We start from the raw sequence: 23,457 nt of genomic DNA, 5'->3' as shown, positions 1-23,457 counted from the left end.
AGACTCCCTGTGGAGCTGGGAGCCCAATGCAGGACTCGATCCCGGGACTCTGGGATCATGACCTGAGCCGAAGGCAGTCGTCCAACCAACTGAGCCACCCAGGCGTCCCTGTAAGATGACTTTCAAATCAGTAAAGAAAACTAAGAAAAGAATACAACTCTTTCATCTAAGCCAAATCGAAAATACCAGTAATAACTTGTTTTTTCATTCAACAAATGTTTATTGAATTCCTTCTCTAAGAAAGTACTGATATTTTGTCCTAGTGTCAAGACAATGGAGAGAAAACAAAATAGAAGAAACTGGAGCATGATTCCTGAGCTCACTGTGGATACACATTACTCAGAGAATCACACAAAATTTCAGTAATGATGCAAGGTCTGCAAGTGAACGGTTTGTGATACTATAAGCTGTGATATTATGATATTATGAGAGGGTTTCAAAAAGGGATTTGACCTCATCAATGAAGATCTAAGAAGACTTTCAAAGAAACTCAAAATAGGCCTGAGAACTAAAGGATGGGGAGCACAGAACTAAACATAAAAAGAGGGAAGAGTGTCTATGCAGAGGGAGCTGCACGAGATAGGAGGGAGCATGTGTACAAGGATCTGAAAGATGACCTGATGGATGTGGAACAGAAGGAAAGGGAGTGTGAAGCAAGGCAGGAGATTCAGTGGGAGTCAGAGCGGCAGGGCCTTGATGCCCATGCGAAGGATAATTAGCTTTAGCTTAAGAGTCAAGTAGAACTATAAATAGAGTTTCTAAGCAAAAGAGCAATGATCTCACAAATTTCTTATCTTTAGCCCAGATTTGTCTTCAGGAACCCAAAATTACTTATCCAATTCATAATGAAACTTCTGCACTTTAATTTCTAAGAGTCATATCAAGCTCAACCTACCCCAAACTGAACAATTTCCCTTTCAATTTTACTCTTTTGGCAGTCACACCCAATTCACTAAATGATAATTCCATCTTCCCACTATTTCAGGTCAAAACTTGTATTTTTTTTTTTGACACCTCCATTGTCAATAATTTCTGCTGACAATACCTTAAAGATATACCCAAAACTTAATGATTTCTTTTAAAGCTCCCCTCTGACCTAAACCACCATCATCTCTCACCTGGATAACAGCTCACCTGGTTATAGCTCCCTAAAGGCTCTCTGTGCTTTTGCTCTTGACTGTGTTTCAGTCATACCCCTCTCTTTGGTATTCCTCAGGAAACAAAAAACAAAAAACAAGTTTCTGCCTTTGGGCTTTTTACCCGCTATTCCCTCTGCCTGGAACACTCTTTCTCCAAGATAACTGCATAGTTTCTTCCCTTATCTTTCAACTATCTATGTAAATGTTATCTAAAAAAGGCCTTCCCTGGCTACTCTATATAAAATAATATCCCTCCTCACTCTACTTTTTCTTTGCTTTATTTTTCTCCATAGCGCTTATCACCATCTGATATACTGTAGCTATATTAAATGATACGCAAGCAGGAACTTTTCATTTTCCTTCCATCTCTCCAGCTCCCAGAAAAGTACCTGGAACACTATAAATACATAATAAATATTTGTTGAAAGAATGGATAAATGAATGGATGAATGATAACATTCAGTTGATTCCTTTTGTCAAAAAACCCAAGATACTTGTACATATACATATTTGTACATAGACGTGGATGGAAACATGAGAAGGGAGTGTCATTGTGGGTAGTGATGCTGAAACAGACTTTCACTTTTTACTTTAAGTTTGTATGCTGTCAGAATGCTTAATGTTTTGAGTTCACTCAGTTTAATTACTTTATTAAAGCTTATTATTTTTTTTTAGATTTTTTTAAAATTTTTTATAAACATATATTTTTATCCCCAGGGGTACAGGTCTGTGAATCACCAGGTTTACACACTTCACAGCACTCACCAAAGCACATACCCTCCCCAATGTCCATAATCCCACCCCCTTCTCCCAAATCCCCTCCCCCCAGCAACCCTCAGTTTGTTTTGTGAGATTGAGAGTCACTTATGGTTTGTCTCCCTCCCAATCCCATCTTGTTTCATTGATTCTTCTCCTACCCACTTAAGCCCCCAAGCATCTATGTTCTTTCTATAATGCTTTATGACAATAAAGATAAAATATACATTGATAGGTATCTTCTTGTTTTTCACATTATTTTTAAAAAGGCCAAATATGTATTATTTGTCAGTCCTTTATCTGTTTTTAAATTTAGTTTATGTTCCAAGTCATTCTCTTCTAGGATGGAATAAGACCGCTTAGGTTTCCTTAAAAGTATTCTTTAGGGGTATCTGAAGACTTGACATGTAGAGACTGGTTAAGTTCTCAAGTAAACGTGGTATTGGGATTTTAGTTGTGAAAGTTTAGAAACTTATTTCTCACCTTAAAGCTTTATAGTTCAAAATTAGCCTAGAGACTACAAGACAATTGTACAAAAATTCCTTGATTTTCATTTCAGCTTTTAAATGAGGTTAGTGCCTATGGTAGTCAAAGTACTACCCAAAGATAAAAGACATATTGGAATTATATTAAAACTGTCCAGATTTCTGAATCATTTCTATCTTGCCAGGTTTTTGAGTACATTAAAACTAAAAGGATAAATACAATTAAATGACTATGTAAACCAGACCTATACTCCTTAGCATTAGTAGCAAATATGTTAAAGAATATATTTTTTACAGATTTTATTTATTTACTTGACAGAGAGAGACACAATGAGAGAGGGAACAGAAGGGAGGGAACAGAGGGAGTGGGAGAGGGAGAAGCAGGCCTCTCGCTGAGTAGGGAGCCAGACGCCGATCCCAGGACCCCAGGATCATGATGGGAGCCAAAGGCAGATGCTTAATCACTGAGCCACCCAGGAGACCCTTGAATAAAGTCAAAACAGTACAACTAGAAAAGGAATAAGTAGATAATTTAAAAGTAGGTAAATTCTAAAAATTGCTCTATTCTCTTGAAATGATTAAGTATGGGTATAAAAATTTAATAACTTAAAAAGATAAAATTTATGCATAGCTATCAACAATGATTTAAGTTATAAAGGAAGTACTAGGGAAAGATCCTAGAATTCAAGAGATTTAAAGAAAATCACAGCACAGTGATCGTATTTTCATGTTAATTAATTGATACATTACATAAATATGGATTGAGCCCCTAGTGGTCATCTTCTTCTGCCTTCACCAGGACGTACCTTCAATTTACGACCCTAAGATTTATATTCCACGTATGTACTTTTCTACACAGATTATTCTAAAACAGCAAAGCTTGGTTAGTCAATGGTAAAAGAGTAATTTACTATTTCTCATTTGTTTCTCTCTAGACCGTAAGAGGTATAGCCATATTTATAACATCTTTCTTTCTGCAGCTCATCTCTATTTCTGGCTCCATATATAATCAATGTATTAGTATTTCACTTATCCTTTGGTTAAAAGTACAGCTAGGAATGTTATCGCAAGGGACAGAATATATAAATTATAGGATACATCCAACAGAAAATAAACAACTAGTTAAAATGTATATATTACTTTGATAGAATCATATCTATGGTAAAATATTTTCTTTTTAAAAAATATTTATTCATTTATTTTAAAGCAAGAGAGCTAGAGAGAGAGAGAGCATAAGTGGGGGAGGCCCAAAAGAGAAGGAGTGGGAGAGAATCCTGGAGCAGACCCCCTCAATGAGCCCATAGTCTGACTCGGGACTCAATCCCAGTACCCTGAGATCATGAATGGGGCTGAAATCAAACACGGCTGCCCAACTGACTGAGCCACCCAGGCACCCCCTAAAACACCGTTTCTTAATGAATCCATCTGGACACTACTGGTATTTTTGTGCATGGCTATAAGAATGACAAAGTCTGGGTGCTGAGAGAAAACACTGTGTTGGTCTGGCCATCAATGTGATAGTAGCTCCCCACTGGTGTTTCTCACTGTGCCCAAAAAGTTTCTCCTGCTGTTCTTGATGGTCTCTTTTACAGCCTTTTATCAGTCTTGATAAAACAGTTTATATTGAGACACATATGGAATATCTGAAACATTAAGTCAGTGAGACAGTTTTTAGACTAATATTATGCATCATGGTGTGACTTCATTCCAATGAGAATTTTACTCATCGTGTCAGACTGATGATGAAATAAATTTAGAAACTTGCTTATAATTTATTTACCATGGACAAAAGAAATGTGAGAATACTATATTCGCAGCAAAATATTTTTCAAGATCATGTGCTCCATATATACAAATCCAAGTCTGTATATAAACCTAGTAAAATAGGGGTGCCTGGATGTCTCTGTTGGTTAAGCACCCACCTTTGGCTCATGTCATGATTCCAGGGTCCTGGGATCGAGCCTTACACCAGGCTCCCTAATCAGTGGGGAGTCTGCTTTTTCTTTGCCCTCTGCCCGCACACCGCCCCCAACACCCCATGTCCGGCTCATGCTCTCTCTCTCTCTCTCTGAAATAAATAAAATCTTAAAAAAATAATAAACCTAGTAAAAATGTAAATTAGTTTTTTAAAAGCCTGTTTTATATTAGTTTGATAGTCAACTTTCTGAAAAGAATTTCTATTAGCTTTGACTTCATATTACTCTGTATTTGAAACATAAATTATTTCTCTTTATTATTTCTTTTAAGCAGATGTATTAATTTTCTATTTTAGATTAACCACATTTTTTACTTCTTTTATTTACCATGAGCACAGGCAGAACTTTTCTTATGCTGAATAAATACAATCTGCATGAGCTTCAGAAACCACTTTCTATTAGTCACAAGAAATAACGAGGTGCAAATTAAAGAAAGAAAGGGGCAAAATGTATTAAAACTCCTTATTTAACTACTTCTAAACAGCAAGAAGATGCCCTATGGCAAAAGTAAAATCAGTGCCAACACTCTAGAAAATGTACAACTGACTAAAGATTAGATACAGCTGTCTATGTGAAGTAATTGTATAAAGACTGCCAAGTACATCTAGAAATCTCTGTATTTTCCCCATATTAATTGGCAAGAATTATTCTGAGACATAAACCCAGCTGAATAGTGAGAAGTAATATGATATTGTAACAAGAACTTATAAAAAGCTGAATCTACAAAACTGACAGTAAAGTCTACTTATCTGCTATAAGATTACAATAGCAAATACCTTGTTCAAGCTGAGATTACTCATGATGGTTTCTAACTGAATTACTAAATAAGCTAATAAACTGTTAATATTGATGGTTAAGCAGATAAAAATATAAATATGCACTTTCTACAAATTATTATTAGGTAATTTAACCTCTTAGAAACCAAACTTTGGGAAAAATAACACGGCCATTATTATGCTGATTTCCAAAAACTCCACATTCTCATCCAAATGCAGAATCATGGCAGGAAAGTAGATATCTGTTCATGCAAATCCAATATAATTAAGAAAAAAAAATAATGAAACTAAACCTAAATGTCATGATAAATAGGTGAGTTTCAGTTGAAACAAAAGGCGTATTTCGGAAAGGTACATTCAAGTCACAGAATCATTACTGGAGCCATGAGAAACCTCCAAGGTTATTGAATTGAGCCCCTTTCTTTTCACTAATTTATAGATGACTCACAAAGGCTAACCGGTTTATCCAAAGCTGTAGCACTACTAAGACAGAAGTAAAACTCTAGGCAGTCAAACCATGTTCTCTTCTGTGTGGTGTTCCTGGACTCCCCTGGGCATTTAAATGTCACCAACTCTACACTTCCCATGTAACTTATAACTGGAATACAGCACCTATCACACTGTGTTACAGCTATCTTTTGTTATCTGTCTTCCCATTGGGCTGTAAATTTCTTTAAAGTGCTTTATCTAAAAATCCTTGGTATCTAGCAAAGGGGGCAGTTAGTGGGTACAAAATTCATGGTATATCTTCTAAATCTCAGCACACTCTGTGTTGAATAAAAGTTTTACTGATATTCTCAATGCCCAAAGCTTTTACTAAATCAGTTCTTATGTTTTTGTAACTGTTTCAGAGTCTTTGTTTTAATTGCTGGTTAGTTTTAAATTAAAAGGAGTTGCTAAATAAAATTTTATGTTCCAATATCCAGATTCTGGATCAAATATTAATGATTTGTAGCAAGGTTAAAGGACAGTTCACTGAAAAGAATATGAAATATAATCCATTCACTTGTAACTTGTTTTTGAAGTTTTCTTCAAAGAATTGTTTTGAAATATAATCATTTACAGTTTTTTTAGTAATTTTTAATTTTTTTCAAATTTTAAGCTAAAACTCTTAGAAAACAATTTAAGTGACGAACACGATATTTAGTATGCACCATGACACGTGAATAAAGTAAAATATTTCTTCTTCGACTTTGAATTTATGAATATAAAAAAATTCCTGTGACATTCAGGTAAGAAATTACAGTCCTTACGTGAATAATAGGACTGAAAAAGAAACAAACTTGGGCAGATACAAATACTCTTATACCTGTCAAAATAAAGCAACTCATTCTTCTAACAAATACATATTTGTTATCTGCTATATAACAGATATTGTTTGTCATGCTTAACAGATAAGGCAATCTGTTTATTATTTTTTAAAATTTAATTTAATTTATTTATTTGACAGATAGAGATCACAAGTATGCAGAGAGGCAGACAGAGACAGAGAGGAGGAAGCAGGCTCCCTGCTGAGCAGAGAGCCCGATGTGGGGCTCAATCCCCAGGACCCTGAGATTAGGACCCGAGCTGAAGGCAGAGGCTTATTTAAACTGCAGATTGCCAGGTGCCCGGCAATCTGCAGTTTATTTATTTATTTATTTATTTTTTTAAAAGATTTTATTTATTTATTTGACAGAGAGAAATCACAAGTAGATGGAGAGGCAGGCAGAGAGAGAGAGAGAGGGAAGCAGGCTCCCTGCTGAGCAGAGAGCCCGATGCGGGACTCGATCTCATGATCTGAGATCATGACCTGAGCTGAAGGCAGCAGCTTAACCCACTGAGCCACCCAGGCGCCCCCAATCTGCAGTTTAAATAAGCAAATTCACTTACTTATAACAAACATGACATAAATTCATATTTACTTTACCCTCCGTGTTACAGCCAGTGATGTGGTAAATCTGGCTCCTAATGGCTCCAGAAAAAGCTGATTATGTCATTTCTTCCCAGTTCAACATTTAGTGGAGAGTAGCTTGAAACTGGCCAAGTAGGGTGTATTTACACCATGGAAATCAGAAAACACTGACATTAAGGGGCTTTTATTCAGGTGCAAAGCCAACCACTAAAAATGTACCATCACGCTACTGGCTGCAACCCATTAGGGGGTCACAAAATCAACTCAATGGATTGTGATCAACATTTTCTAAAATTTAATAGGAAGGAATAAGATAAACACATCAGCAAGCACTGTGGGTTGTAAGATCCAGCAACTTTTGAAGAATAAATATTAATTAACCAAAAAGAAAAAAAGAATAAGCACTTTTTTGGTGAAATTTCAGTACCAATTTTATTTACCTATTAATCTGTAATGACATAAAATGTATTTCTTAATTTGGATCTGATGAAAAAAATTATGAAACCACTATTATAACCAGGAGAACAAATACATTCTTCTCTCACAAACATGTTTTACAACCTCTGTGGCCATCATAGGCTTTGCGGGTAAAGATTAGATGCTTTAGAGAGAAATAAAAACTTCATAGTAGGTGAGTATTTAGAAGTTTTTTTTCTTCTCAAAGAAAACCAAAGAGGGAATGACAATTTATGACACATAGGACTCTTGAGTTTGTATAGATTTAAAATTAAATAAGACCCCTGTCTCACCAGGATAGTGTGAAATCATTTTCATCATTTTGCTCCAGTGGCCTCTGGAATGTAAACCTTCTCTAACCTTCTGTTTCTTATCTTTGCTAAGAAGGGCAAAGCCAGCTTAGTACCTTGAGAATTCCCAAACCACTTATGTCAACATAATGATTTCTTCTCAAGATGCCTCATCAAACATACTTGTTTTTTTTTTAGTTTTAGCCAAGACTGAATCAGTTTTTTTCTTAATTCATAATTTTATTTCAATGTTATTCCTTTATTGAGTACTTGCTATATATCACATATTTTGGTCAATGTGAGGCATTAAAAGAAAAGTTTTGAAGATAAACTTTTTGTTTAAAACTGTGTCAGAGTCTACTATGAGGAATAAATACAAATCTATCCTGAAGAGATTAAACCTAAACCATTATTTAACCATGATTAAATAATGCGGTAGGTGCCAAAGCAAAGGAGCACACAAAGAGATCATTGCCCCGCTCCTCTCACAGAGTTAGTGCTCTCACTTTGCTCAATCCTCAAAATCAGTACACAACAGAGAGGAGACAGGAAAGAAAGCAGGAGAAAGTAGGAGGGGTGGGAGAGGAGAAGAAAAAAATATTTTGTAGATATAGCGAGCTGTTCGAGAGTCATTCCTTTTTTTAAAGATTTTATTTATTTGACAGAGAGAGATCACAAGTGGGCAGAGAGGCAGGCAGAGAGAGAGAGAGAGAGAGAGGAGGAAGCAGGCTCCCCAAGGAGCAGAGAGCCCGACTCAGGACTCGATCCCAGGACCCTGAGATCATGACCTGAGCTGAAGGAAGAGGCTTAACCCACTGAGCCACCCAGGCGCCCTCAAGAGTCATTCTTTTTTTTTTTTTAATTAATTTTTTATTTTTTATAAACATATATTTTTATCCCCAGGGGTACAGGTCTGTGAATCACCAGGTTTACACACTTCACAGCACTCACCAAAGCACATACCCTCCCCAATGTCCATAATCCCACTGCACTATTGGGTATTTACCCTAAAGATACAAACGTAGTGATCCAAAGGGGCACGTGCACCCGAATGTTTATAGCAGCAATGTCCACAACAGCCAAACTATGGAAAGAACCTAGATGTCCATCAACAGATGAATGGATCAAGAAGATGTGGTATATATACACAATGGAATATTATGCAGCCATCAAAAGAATCAAGAGTCATTCTTAACACCTGTCTCCTTTGCTGCCTCACCAGCGAAGCTCAGAAAGTCAAATAGTTACTTTTCCAGACTCCCTTGCAGCTAACAGTTACTTTGCGAACTATGTCTAGACAAGGAGACATAAAACAATTCTGAGAAATTTCTGGACAGATTTTCTTCACCCTCCTTGACAGAAAGGGAGAACGCATGAGGAGAAAGTCTCTAACTCATATCACTTCTCATGAAACTGCAGCCCTGACAGGGAAGTAGAGATGTGAACCCAGAGCCCCAATGTTCCAGAATCAGTGAACCAACCCTAGAACGGCTACTCCTGACTTCTGTTTATGTGAAGAAATTAAGGACTTTATTGTTTATGCCGCTGTTGGGTGGACTTATTATTACAGAAGTATTTTAAAACTCAGATTTTGGCTTAGATTCTAGGTATGGTTAACCACTATTTTCTTTCTTTCCAAGATGGGGCTCTTCACAAGTTGCATGCCTCCTACATTATAGACAGAGCTTATCCTAAAACCATGTTGGTCTCTTTTCTCTCAAGGCCCATGTGGCCCAAACAAATAGAAAATGAATAGAAAAACAGACAAAACTAATTATGCGGTATAGGCTATAAAACCAAAAAATGAAGGCAAAATCAAAGCAGGATACAACTATTCAAATCATGCCAATTTAGGGGCACCTGGGTGGTTCAGATGGCTGAGCGTCTGCCTTTAGCTGAGGTCATCACCTCCAGGTCCTGGGATCTAGCCCCATGTCAGGCTCCCAGCTCAGTGGGGACTGCTTCTTCCTCTCCCTCTGCCTCTCCCCCTGCTTGTGCTCTCTCTCCATCTCTGTCTCTCTATCTCTCTCAAATGAATAAATAAAATCCTTTTATTTTTTTAAAGATTTTATTTATTTATTTGTCAGAGAGAGCAAGCAAGAGTGAGCACAGGCAGACAGAGTGGCAGACAGAGTCAGGGAGAAGCAGGCTCCCTGCGGAGCAAGGAGCCCAATGTGGGACTCGATCCCAGGACGCTGGGATCATGACCCGAGCCGAAGGCAGCTGCTTAACCAACTGAGCTACCCAGGTGTCCCTGATAAATAAAATCTTTAAAAAAAATGCCAGTTTAATAAAATATTGATCCTAGCAAATAAAATAGCTGATATCTACATGAAAAGAGAGTTTACAGAAAGTGAGAGATGCCACATTTATCTCATGTTGATTACCTATATTGCTGAACTTTAACACAAAACAGACATTTAAGGATAGTGCTGCTCCTAAAAACAAAAGGTGAGTACTACCATATAAGCTGGGCCAGAGACCCCTCACCCTTATCATATTCCAGGGAAGGAAAATGGCACCATGTCACTTTATGTGACTGTGAACAAGTTAGAGGGTATAAAACTGAAGAGAGAGAAGCAGAGATTAGGAAACTGTCCTAACCCTGTATGAATGATAGATTCACCAATCTCCAAACTGTCTTAATCTCCAACAAAGTCAATGTCCTTCCCTAGTTCTCAAACTCAAACTAATGAAACTTATCCATATTTAAAGATTGATATTCTTAAAAAGAGGTGAGGCCAAAATAAGTCTTCAGTTCTCTGCTTGGACTCTCCTCTGTATCTAGGAAGAACTACCATTTGTGTATCCCCTGAGTTTCCCTTATTTGCCCCATTTAATTCACACAGGATCTAAATAAGCTTTTGCCTCAGGTTGTTTTAGATTCTCATCCTCAAATAAGAATCAGAAATTACTCCAATGCTAACACGTTGGGTTTTCGCCCTGATGTTTTAAAATTTAATAGAATCTTCCCAGAAGGCCAAATCCTATTTCTCTGTCCCAATTTCTGACGGATGTTTTAAGAGTGTGACTCTACAGCTAGACTGGCTGGGCTGAAATTCTAATTCCTTGACTTATTAAATATATATATATGTATATACATATATATATGTGTATATATACATATATATGTATATGTATATATATTTACTTATTTGATAGTGAGAGCAGGAACACAGGCAAGGATAGTAGGAGAGGGAGAAGCAGGCCTCCTGTGGAGCGGGGAACCCAGTGTGGGGCTTGATCCCAGGACCCTGGGATCATGATCTGAGACAAAGGCAGATGCTTAATGACTGAGCCATCCAGGTAACCCAAAGATTTTATTTATTTATTTGAGAAAGAGAGAGAGTGTGTGTATGCATGAGAGAGAGCCAAGAACGGGGGAAGGGGCAAAGGGAGAGGGAGAAGTAGGCTCCCCTTTGAGCAGGGAGCCCCATGTGGAGCTCGATCCCAGGACCTGACCCAAGATCATGACCCAACCCCAAAGGCAGCCGTGTAACTGACTGAGCCAGCCAGGCACCTTGGAGTTTGCCTTTTGAATACCAATGAGGAACTGGCTACCTGATTTGGGGTGAATACTTCTACTGGGTTAGTTCCCCTAGCCTTAGTCCCACAATTTCTGGTTGATTTTCCTTTCCCCACTGTTAGGGACCCAGCCAATCTCATGGTTGAGAATCACAGGTCTTAACATTTGCTCTTGGTCACATAATTGTTCTGCTCAAAAGTTTTCATTACCAAAATGGACTTTCTAGATGAGTCCCTTTTAATATTCTTCAACACTTCAATACTTCCTATGAATCAGGTTACCACCTAGCTAGAGAATTCATCCATTTCCAGTAACTGACCTACTGCGCTTTAACTTAACCCACCTCATTCCTAAGCTTGGAATGCTCCTCGCATTTTTGCCCATCTAAATCTTACACTATAAAGCTCAATTCAAAAGTTACTACCTTCATAAAGTTTTTCCTGATCTCTTAACAGGAAGTAATCTTTCCATTTTAGCTGAAATGGTTCTTTTAACCCTTATATTCTTTTTTCTCACTTCTAAGAAATCACTTATAAATCATATATCTTCACAATTAATTCATAAATTACATATATTACTGTTTGTTGTTGTTACTACTGTCAGCTTGTATACATTTATAGTACATAAATACAGCTATACTCTCAAATTACATGTTTCACACAAAGGAGCTCAGAACTAAGAGGAGTTATAATTATTAAACAGAAGAAGAGGACAATGGATATTATTACATTCTGTTTCACATAATACTGTGACATTCCCCAGTCTCCTTTATACTCTCCTCTTTCCTGTGCCTTATTTGTGCATTAATACTACACCTGGGCTTCTGTGTGTGCACACATACACATACCAGTAAGTGGTAGAGAATGCTAACTGCCCACCTAATACCCAGTTTATCCTTTCTCACTCATAGAATCTTGGTTTCATTTGGAGGTACACATGTACCTCCAATGTACATGTAATCTAGAAGGTTACATTTCCTAGTCTTCTGAAGTAGTCTATAAGGAAAGGAAGTTCTATAAAGGACAGTGTCTCAGATGGGAAAAACTCCCTCATCCTCGTATTTCTTTTCACTTGAACTGTAATGGTTGGAGCAGTAGTAACTATTATGTAATAAGCCACAACTGAAAGGCCAGTAAAACTGTAGAGACCTTGGCCTCTACATTCTTGAACCATATGAAACACTGTCTGCTACCACTTTACAGATTTTCCAGAAAATAAAAAAATAAATCCTATGATTACCACAATAGCTCCATTTCCATGTATTTAGATACATTTATAAAACTTTCCCAAAATAGGATCACTCCTACATAAAACAATCTCAAATATTAAACATGTTCAAAACTTTGCCCTGAAACTTGGTCTGTCCTTAGTGTTTCCTATCATGTAAGCTGTGCCATCACCTGCACTGAAAACAGACACTTTGTAACAATTTCTGAAATTATGGCTGAAAACAGTTTGTAATAGTCCTTGACAATTGCTGCTTCCTTATATCCCACTCTAAATAGTCCTCACCTTTGAGGTTTCAGCTTGTGAGAGTGTGTCTATGAGACTCCTTCTGTATGTGCCTAAGTATAGGTGTATCATTTGCAGCCTGCCACACCCCCCCGCCCCCAACGAACTATGACAGCAAAGCTCTAGTTTGCGGTGTGCAAACAACCTTAGAGGCTTCAGTGCTGCCATCATCTTTGTGGATTCCTACATCTTGACCTGATAAATACTTTCTATCTTTCCAGTATTTCAATGCTTTTAAGAAACAAAATTTAACTATCTATATTCAGTACTTTCAGTTGAAGAGGGGCAAGGAGCATTCAGGTTATGTCCAGCCAGACATATTTTGTGATTTAGTTTGTATGTTAAGTTTTGAGCTTATATTTGGTAGGTTTTAATCTATAGAAATTCCAAGGGCCTGAGTTTGGGAAATATTCCCTCATAGGAATTTTATTTTGTTTCTGTATATATATCTGACTGAAAACTGTTTTGTCTCATTCAAGGTCATAGCTTAGTATGGACTTTTCAGGTTTAGCTCCCTGACTATGCAGGAGGCCCAATATTAGTCTCTAGATCCTACTGTGAGAAGCATTTGCCTCAGGACAACACTGCTACTTTATGGCTCCAGTTCTGTGCTCTGGTTTCAACTCCTTTTCTTTGTCTCTCCTTTAACTTTTAGGTTTTGATTTTTCTTGAATCATAGAGATTTCCCCTAATTTTTGTGGATTCAGCAATGCTTAAAAAATACATGTTCTAATTTAGCTGGGATCTTGCTGAACTGTAGTAGGAGGGTTCCTCAGAAAAATCACATCTCCCACACTGCTAGAAATGGAAATCAAATACATGCTGTTTTGAAAAGAGAAACCAGCTTTGTTCTTCAACATCCCTCAAACTCCCAGTATTAAAAGGCCATGGTAGGCAAAAGATTTATTTAATAAAATATTTAATAAAATGTGTCAGAAAATACTGTTTTTACTAAAAAGGCAGCAATTCTATGTATTGCTGCAATGACGGGAATAATTCACTATTACCTTGACTAAGAAATTAGTTCTATGTTTCTGTATGATACAATGCACGGTTTAATGCTGATATTCACCAGCTAATATTGCCTTGGGAGTTTTTAATACCAAATACTGGATATCTGAAGATCTCTAAATACAAGCTAAGCTTATTTTTAAACAGTATGTTACATTTTCAAATGACATGCTCAGTATCTTTTTTTTTCAACTTCCAGATGTCTTTCCCAGTGAAGTACCTCTAAATTTAAAGCAATTATATCAAGATTTAATCCTCAAAGACAATAAAGATGACTATAGAAGTATCTAGCTCCCTTAAAACTCCTATTGGTGACAAAAATAAATAAACAATCTACAATATGAGAGCTATCATGTGCCCTTAAAATATTTCCATTGGATACAGAAATGTCAGAACCAGACTGAAAGATGCCACTAAAAGATATCTACAGCCCTCCTCTGGTTAAAAACCCAACAAAACAAAAACAAAGCAAAGGTAAATGGAGGGATCGATGGGACAATCACCTTAATACTCCGTAACACATTCAGGCTGGGGGTAAACCTGAAGGTTTACTTCAGGCTTTCAAAGGTTATAGCATTCATGTTCCCTACAGATCTGCAGTATCTGGAGTTTAGGAATGGATATGAGACACAATTCTTACCAATTTATTGTTTATTAACAATTCTAGAAGACTGCCTGGCATTGGACTGGGGATGGGGTGGGGAAAAACCAAGCACAAATCTGTGTCCCCAATAAGAGGCGCTCCTAGCAGCGACTTCCTCCTGAGGCCAGGGAAGAGGTTTCTATAAAACCGCCTGAGGTGACTCTCCAGGGTCCTAAATGTTTCTCTAGGCCTCCCATACTCCTAAGCCTCTGCAATGATCATATAAATTTAGAAGAAAAGTAAAATTACCTTTTTCCCTCAGACTGGTCTTGGCACACTAACACCAATTTCTGACAGTAAACATAATAGGCAGGTACAGAGATAATTCTGTTAGGCTGAATAAACATATATAGATGATCAAGTCCAGAGGCCAAAAAAAAAAAAAAAAAAAAAAAAGTGATTTCCCATCTTGAGATCAGTTTTAAGAAAAACAAACAAACAAACAAAACAAAAAAAAACCCACAAAATTTCTAGGAAACCCTCTTAGAGATATGCTTCTCATGCTTCATTGGTAAGAATTGTGTCTCATATCCATTCCTAAATAAATGAAATTACCATAATTAATTGAGATTGAAAGTCATCTATTTCTGGGGAACCTGTCTGGCTCAGGTGGAAAAGCATGTGACTCTTGATCTCAGGGTTGTGAGTTTGAGCCCCACGTTGGTTGCTGAGATTACTTTAAAAAGCAAAAAAGAAAGTCATCTATTTCTGAGGCTATATATAGAAGGGCATAATCTTCCTAAACGCTGATGTCTTAACAAAATTATTGTTCAATTAGCAAGGAAGAAATGATATGTGGATCTAGATAGGTAACTTTTCTACCTTTACAGGAAAAACAACCAAAAGAATTTGTCTCTCCAATTTCAAGGAAAAGAAGTACTATAAGTATTTCAAATTAATTATGACAATAATAATCAATATTAAAACAAAATGCTGCAACAATCCAAGCTTGGGAAAATATATATGTTCTATAAAGCACTGCAATAAAACTGTTTCTGGTATTTCTTGTTCTCATAGGAACCACTGGCTCATAATGTATAAATATTTAAAAGCAGTTTTTGAAACATATGGCATAACTTCAGTATTCATAATGACTCAGAGAGCTTTGAGGTATTTTTGAAAATTGACATTCATGGCAGACCACCTCTATGGTCTACCACAGCATGCTGGGTAAACAGATCATGTAAAACACATATTGTTTACATAGTACATATCATAAAAAGTTGCAGTGTACATACCAGACTTTTCTACTATACTATGTTGGACTATTAATAACTCAAATTTACATCCCAAAGGGCTACCATGCCCCAATTCAAACTTCAAAACAGCTGTGCAAACAAAGTGAGGGTGAGGGGCAGGTGTATAAGATATGAAGGGAGAGACACATTACACACTTGACCATTCAGAGATGTAATTCCATGGAACCCAAGTGCTAGATGTATGATAGGAAATAAGCTAACTTTGTGCATGCAAATCCCTTGCCCTGTAATTTAAATATAATGATCAAACTGCATGGTGATGGATTTCTATTTTAGTAAGGAATAGGAGAACTATTTAGTATATACTGTATATACAAAATGAGACTATATCCATATTCTATCTATCTACATAGTTACTGCTATATAGTCCATAAAAACTGCTGTTGTCTGCCTTAACATACACACACACACACACACACACACACACCCCAAACACATGTACCCCCTGCTCTTCAACAAAGTTATCAAAATTGTTGTAAAAATTGTTATAAAAATTGTTATAAAAATTGCAGGGGATGGTTCATATCATCTTCCTTTAGTATAGCTAAGATAAGGCAAGAAAATGGAGATAAGGGCATGGGAAAGAGAGAAGGGTATAAGTTACCTTTGCCATCTGGCTTTTGAGATGAGAAAATGTGGTAGTCCAAAAGAAGGCAAAACTGCAAATAAAGATTGCTTTTGTTATTCCTATCACTTATTTTTCTATATTCTTCTCCTACCTTTTGGCTTCCCACCTCTTTTCTTGACCTCCAAATTATTTGAAGGTACTCGTGTTGTATACATCTCTACCTACTTCATCGTAATACTCAGTCCTGTTGCTTTCTGCTTATTCTTCAGTTTCCTGACAAGCAAAACTCCCAACCTTCTGTTTGTTTCGGGCATGCATAAGGAAAGCAAGCAGCACTAAGATATTAATATCAGCTTTTGGCAGTTAAGCCTAGTATTGTTTACCTGATAATCTCAATGATTCTCAGTTAAGATTTTTTTTTCAGTTAAGATATTTTTGATAGGAAAGCCTTTCCCTGAATTAGTTCTGCCTATAAAGAGGGCAAATGAGTCTGTAGCTGCCAGTCACTGTTGTTACAACCCTTCCCAACACTCTTTCTTATGTAAATCATCCAGCTAAAAATGTCGTATTCACTCAGTGAACAATGGCAACTTCCACTCTATAGAGAAGGAAAGGATCCAAGACCAATGCTTGAGATCTGTTAACTGAGAGACTTTCATTTCCAGAGTGTGAAAATCTGTAGTTATTTGGTTTAACATTTTCCCAGAAGATCCAAAGGTTATTTTATGAATAACTAGGTACTAAATAAATAAACCAAGAGAACCAAAGAGAGATTCTGAGGAAATCACTTATGGGTAAACTGAAATCAGAAAATGGAGGTGTCATTCACTCTGAAAGCTACCCCTTTCTATGCACTGAAATGACCAATAGAATTATCATTATCACTGCTTCTGAGGAAGACAAGAAAAAATAGGATGGGAGAAAAGACAGAGAGAAACAGTGACTACAGAAAGCAAAGAGAAGGAAATGTGATTTTGAACACTTATCTCCCCAAGCCTTTGTTTCCTATCTGCATTACCTTTCCCATGTTGCCTGATTAACTCCTACTGATTTTTTTGTTTTTTAAGATTTTATTTATTTATTTGACAGGCAGAGATCACAAGTAGGCAGAAAGGCAGGCAGAGAGAGAGGAGGAAGCAGGCTTCCTGCGAAGCAGAGAGCCTGACACAGGGCCCCATCCCAGGACGCTGGGATCACGACCTGAGCCATAGGCAGAGGCCTCAACCCACTGAGCCACCCAAATACCCCTCCTACTGATCTTTAAAGTCATAGGGGATGTTGCCACACTGGGAACATAACCTCAATGCCCACGTACCCCCATCACAGACAAAACTACATGTTACTCTGCTGTAAAATAACACAGGTATAATATCCTGTCTTATAGCACTTATTACATTCTTTTGAAACTAATGTTGGAGGATTAGGAATTAAAGGGAAACACTCTTGGGGCACCTGGGATCGAGTCCCGCATCGGGCTCTTTGCTCAGCGGGGAGCCTGCTTCCTCCTCTCTCTCTGCCTGCCTGTCTACTGTGATCTCTCTCTGTCAAATAAATAAAATCTTTAAAATAAATAAATAAATAAATAAATAAAGGGAAACACTCTTTCTATATTTTGTGTTCTCCAAACTCTACAGTGAAATGACCATCTGTTCACTAAATTATGGTCTGCTGGAAGAAAAGTACCATTGTTTTCAGAAAATATAACTATTTAGGATTGAGTAAATAAAAAATAGCATATGAAATACTTTGGAATCACTAAAAAGAATAAGGCAACATTGTGTGCTGATATGGAAAGATCACAATATATTAAGTGTAAAAAGTAAGGAAATTAACTGTTTATCTTTTGGTTCCCTAAAATATAAGAATATGAAGCATATACATATGTGTATACATTTTCTTTTCTAGAAAATTACATAAGAAACCAAAAATATGGGTTGGGAGACTTTATTTTCAATATCTTCCTATATTATTTGAATTTTCTATTCTAAATGATTTCTTACAAATTAAGTTACTTACAGGGACTATCTGGTTCCTAGGATTAAGAGCTACTGTTTTTATCCCTTGAGGGTGAAGATGATATCTCATACATTTTAATATCATCACTGCTTAGCACAGTATGGAACATAGCTGGCATTCAATGAATGCTGAACTGAACTGAACTCTGCTTGGCATCTATTTGAGTTTTTTTACTTCTTTCCCAAAGTACTGACTTTTTATGAGGGCCTCCCAATCTCTCTCTATTAGTCTACAGTGTCAAGTTCCATGCCTTGAAAATAGTAGCTAGTCAAGAAATGTTTATTCAATTATATTTTCTCCTACCAGTATGATCTGTAGCTGCCAATACAGTGATAGTGAACTTTTTTTCTACTGCTTGTCACTTGTCCTTGATTATCTATTATATACATTATACAAATATTGATCTCCATGTATCATGTTTGAGGCAATGTGCTTAGTTTTGAAGATACAAAAATGAATAAAAACCAGTTTCTACATTCTAAAGACCCATATATATATATATCAGATTTTCCCATGGCAGGAAAGAAGTGGGAGTTACTGAAGATGTAGATTCATCTATCTTCCCTCCCCTTCCAGATTCTTCAAAGGCCTCTCCACTGAACATGACCTTTGCAAATATATTGTTCATTTTAATTCAAATACATAGTCAATAAATACTTGTCAATAGTTTAATGCAATGCTATTTAGAAAAGGTACTGGGGCACCTGGGCAGCTCAGTCAGTTGGGCAGCCAACTCTCAACTTCACCTCAGGTCATGATCTTGGAGTCCTGGGATTGAGCCAGTGTTGGGGTCCACACTCAGTAGAAAGTCTGCTTGAGGATTCTCTCTCCCCCCCACTCCGCCCCTCCCTTCGCTCACACATACTTGTATGCATACTCTCTCTAAAATAAATAAATAAATCTTAAAAAAAAAAATACCTAAAGGCTGATGTAATATTGATTGGCAAAGAAGTAACTAATCACTCTCTTAATTTTTTTCTACTCTAGCAAGCAGCTTTTACCAAGCCCTTTAGGAATAGAGTTAAAGAACTAGACATGAGATGAAAAATGTACCAATGTTACTTCCTGGTTGCCATAAAATAATGAGTGCTATGAAGTGTGTAAACCTGGTGATTCACAGACCTGTACCCCTGGGGATAAAAATATATGTTTATAAAAAATAAAAAATTATATTAAAAAAATCTGAATTTCTTTACATGTTCTACAAAAACCAGATAGAGAATAAAATTACTAATAAGCTGTAATTATACTACAAATTTTGATTTAAATATAAGTTAGTAAATAAACATCCTAAACTCGCAGAACCAGCTGAGAGATCAGTCCAGAGGGAGAATCAGGTGGGGAAAAATGGGTGTGACAGAGAGCATAGTACAAAGACAAAAAAGAGGATCTCATCCATGGTGGGAAATATTGAGGCTACATCTGAGACGTGATGATACAGAACAATGGCTGCAAAGGCCCAGAAGGACCAGAGATAGCAGTCCTAAAAGGGTACTGCCTGAAGAGGAGGAGGTCCTTTGGAAGGGGAAGGCATCTTTGGGGGAAAGATGATGAAAAAATGAAAGAAGGAAGAAGAGAGCTGAAATGAAAGGTCTTATACTATAGAACAATACTATTAAACTGAAGAATACACCAGGCATCTATACCTATCCCAAATGAGCCAATTATTTAAAACAACAACAACAAAAATATTTAATTGTACCTACAGAACAGGAAGCTGTTGAACTAAGAACCAAACCTCCCCTACATAAAATCTTATGCTATTGCTGATGCAGGAAAACACTATTCATTTAATATTTTAAGAGCTGTACAACTGTGATTGTTTTGAAGGTCATTCTTTTTTTTTCTTTTTTAATTTTTTTAAAAGATTTTATTTATTTATTTGACAGAGAGAGAGATCACAAGTAGGCAGTAGGCAGAGAGGTAGGCAGAGAGAGAGGAGGAAGCAGGCTTCCCGCTGAGCAGAGAGCCCGATGCGGGGCTCGATCCCAGGACCCTGGGATCATGACCTGAGCCGAAGGCAGAGGCTTAACCCACTGAGCCACCCAGGTGCCCCTTGAAGGTCATTCTTCACTTCTTTTAGGAAAGATAGGAAATAAGACTGTACAATAATGTAAATATTTGTGTATATACTTTGCTATACTTTTTTCTATTTAAGGTTCACTTTTTTCCCCAAATGTTTACGTTGAAAATTTCTGCACTCAGAGAATAGTCATAAAAAAGATATAAATATTCTCCATGTAAATCGAACTGTGGTTAACTTTTTGCCAATTTGCTTTCTCTCACTTGTGTATTTCTGTATCTTCACAACTTTACTTTTGTGAATCTTTTCCTAAAAGATACTTTTTAAGACACATAAAAGAATTCAAACTCAACTTTTATTTCACAAAAAAATCTGTCAGTTTTAAGAATAATCTCTGTTTCATCCAGTCAAATTTCAGTAGAATAATACAATCATAATTTTTGTTTCTTGGACATGGCTAATTGAAAAATAATTAAAATTTCATATTCACCTGGCTTTTAAAACTGAGAGCATACAATACCAACCATATGCACACATCTTCCTGATGTAAAAATTCTTAGCAAGGGATGGTGGATGTTGATAAAGACTTCAGTATACTAATAGAAAAGAGAACTGCTAATGTTAATAGACTAAATAACCATCTAATCTGAACCAGTGGTTTTGAAAGCATATCTCATGGACAGATAGAACATATAAAATGAATCAGACAGAGGAGTTTCAGGTGTTGCTCTGGATGAAGGACTATGAGATGTTTCAAGTCCTACCAAAGTACTCTGTACTTTATTCCTCAGGCACCTTCTCAGTTCAGGGAGTAGTCTGAATACTATTTTGATGTAACTGTGTAGTTATGCAGATTTTTTTTTCAAGATTTTATTTATTTGAAATAGAGAGAGAGAGATCACAAGTAGGCAGAGAGACAGCCAGAGGGGGAGGGGAAACAGGTTCCCCACTGAGCAGAGAACCCAATGCAGGGCTCAATCCCAGGACCCTAAGATCATGACCTGAGCCAAAGGCAGACGCTTAACCCACTGAGCCACCCAGGTACCCTAATCATGCAGATTTTTAAAATAGGAGTATGCTGACTCTTCAAAATACAATAAGGAACTTTTCTTTCTTTCTTTTTTTTTTTTTTTTAAGAAATATCAATACAGCTTACAAAACAGAGGCTTTAGAAATGAAAGCAAACTTTGCAACTATATATTCATCTCAAAATAACTTAGCTTTACTATTTAAGTAAATGTATATCATACAAGTAAGTTGTCTAAAACGTACCACATACAATCTTTAAATATTTGCAGTTTTTAGCATTCATTAATGCTAGTGTTTCTTTCTGTTTCTTTATGAACAAAGAAAATACAATAAAACACATAACATGATAGCATATCAAATTTCATCTGATGTAACATTAAAATCACAAGAATATTAGATCCGGTATTCTCTCAAATGTTAATTCAAAATGTTACTGTCAACAATAAAAAAAGGAGAGATAGAAAATAGCTGTTATGCTCAAATAAATATAATTAAGAGATATGGAAAACTCTGTACCTTTATGTGGGTTTTCAAACTCTTCAGATAAGAGGTGGTAGCAACAGCCCACACTGCAAACTCCCTTGATTTCAGATTTGGCAGTAAATATTCGAAGAGTGTTTGGAGCAAGATCACCACAAGTATGCAGACCTACCATCAAACAATCCTTTAAAAATGAGAAGAAAAAATACATTTTGGCAATTAAAAGGAAGTCTAGAAAAACATTCCAGGTGAAGTTTTTAAATGTTCATTAGAATATATGGAGCTTTAAAAAATGATCAAATTCTACCTAGAAAGTAGTATATGTTTATTTTAAATGAAGAATCATTTCCTTTATAGGTAAAATGACTGTGATTTTTTTTTTAGCACAACTAACATACTTTCGAGTTGATATTCTAATGTTTTTGCTTACTTGACCATTTGAATTTTCTGATCTCTTTTACAACAAATACTTGCTTAACAACTAGTCAAATTAAAGATTGGACAATCAAACAAAGCATGTCTTACGAGGACAAACTTGTGATCTGAGACACATTTATAGCTTTAAGTAGGTATTTTTATTTACTTCTTTACAAACTGCCTGCCAAAACTTAGTCATAAAGAATAAATGCTGGGGTGCCTGGGTGTGGTTCAGTGGGTTAAAGCTTCTGCCTTCGTCTCAGGTCATGATCCCAGGGTCCTGGAATCGAGCCCTGCATCAGGCTCTCTGCTCAGCCGGGAGCCTGCTTCTCCCTCTCTCTGCCTGCCCCTCTGCCTACTTCTGATCTCTGTCAAATAAATAAATAAAATCTTAAAAAAAAAAAAAGAATAAATGGTTCTAAGGTGGCATTTCTACTCCAACACCAAAAAGTATAGTTTATTCATTTTATCAAATATGGCAATACTAAATTCAGTAAAAATTTTTAAAATGTACACATGTACAGAATGGGCACACATGTACACTTACAGATCTTAATCAATATATCAAGTTTGTTTTAACTCTTCCGTGTCTTAACTTGTTCCTCTATAAAATGAGGATAATAATAGTACCTATCTCAATGGGTTGTTGTAAAACTTAAGTAAGCTAATACTCATAAATTAGTACAATCTCTAGCACACAATAAAATTCAGTAGGTGTTTTCTATTCTTATCGTCATGTTATTATAAATTCAAAATAATAGGCATATTAAGTTGTGAATAAAGTATATTTTTTATAACTATCTTCAGAACAAATACAATTACTTAAGTTATTCTACTAAAAATGTTTTTTTAGCCCATGTATTCAGACCTTAAGCAAGGCTTAAGTCTAAATTTTCTAAACAAAAAAATTGTACCTATAAGTAGCTTTAACCTGACAGAATATTCAGTTGCTTCAACCGCCACAGCCTTCAAAGTTTTTGGAGTGCTGTGCAACTTTTCTGTTTTCCAGATGACTAGATAGTCTGGGTAGGTTTTACTTAGACGTTGCAACATTGTAAGTAGAAAGGAATTTAGAGAGGAAGTATCTATTGCTAATTAGGGGTAGAACAACAGAGGTATAAATTTCTCTTTAAATTTAGCTAAGCTAGAGGCACTTGGGTAGCTTAATGGGTTAAAGCCTCTACCTTCGGCTCAGGTCATG

The 23,457-nt window shown here is 36.4% G+C and overlaps 1 protein-coding gene across 7 annotated transcripts in view; it reads right to left on the bottom strand.

Moving 5' to 3' along the window:
- The window catches only part of METTL25 (methyltransferase like 25), a 146,991-nt gene that overhangs the window by 90,252 nt on the left and 33,282 nt on the right, over positions 1–23,457 (bottom strand). For all 7 annotated transcript variants that reach the window (XR_006607529.1, XR_006607528.1, XM_045082955.1 and 4 more), the window contains exon 5: positions 21,876–22,023. Coding sequence is in view for 5 of the 7 variants with exons in the window: in XM_045082955.1 (XP_044938890.1) it covers positions 21,876–22,023 (148 nt within the window). In the remaining 2 variants the exon portion in view is untranslated. The remainder of the gene's footprint in view (positions 1–21,875; positions 22,024–23,457) is intronic.

The sequence above is a fragment of the Mustela putorius genome, unplaced genomic scaffold (assembly GCF_011764305.1).
Source record: "Mustela putorius furo isolate JIRA1106 unplaced genomic scaffold, ASM1176430v1.1 tig00000640_pilon_pilon_pilon, whole genome shotgun sequence".
Classification (NCBI taxonomy): Eukaryota; Metazoa; Chordata; class Mammalia; order Carnivora; family Mustelidae; genus Mustela; species Mustela putorius.
Note: the sequence above shows the minus strand (reverse complement) of the source record. Positions and strands in the feature narration are given on the sequence as shown.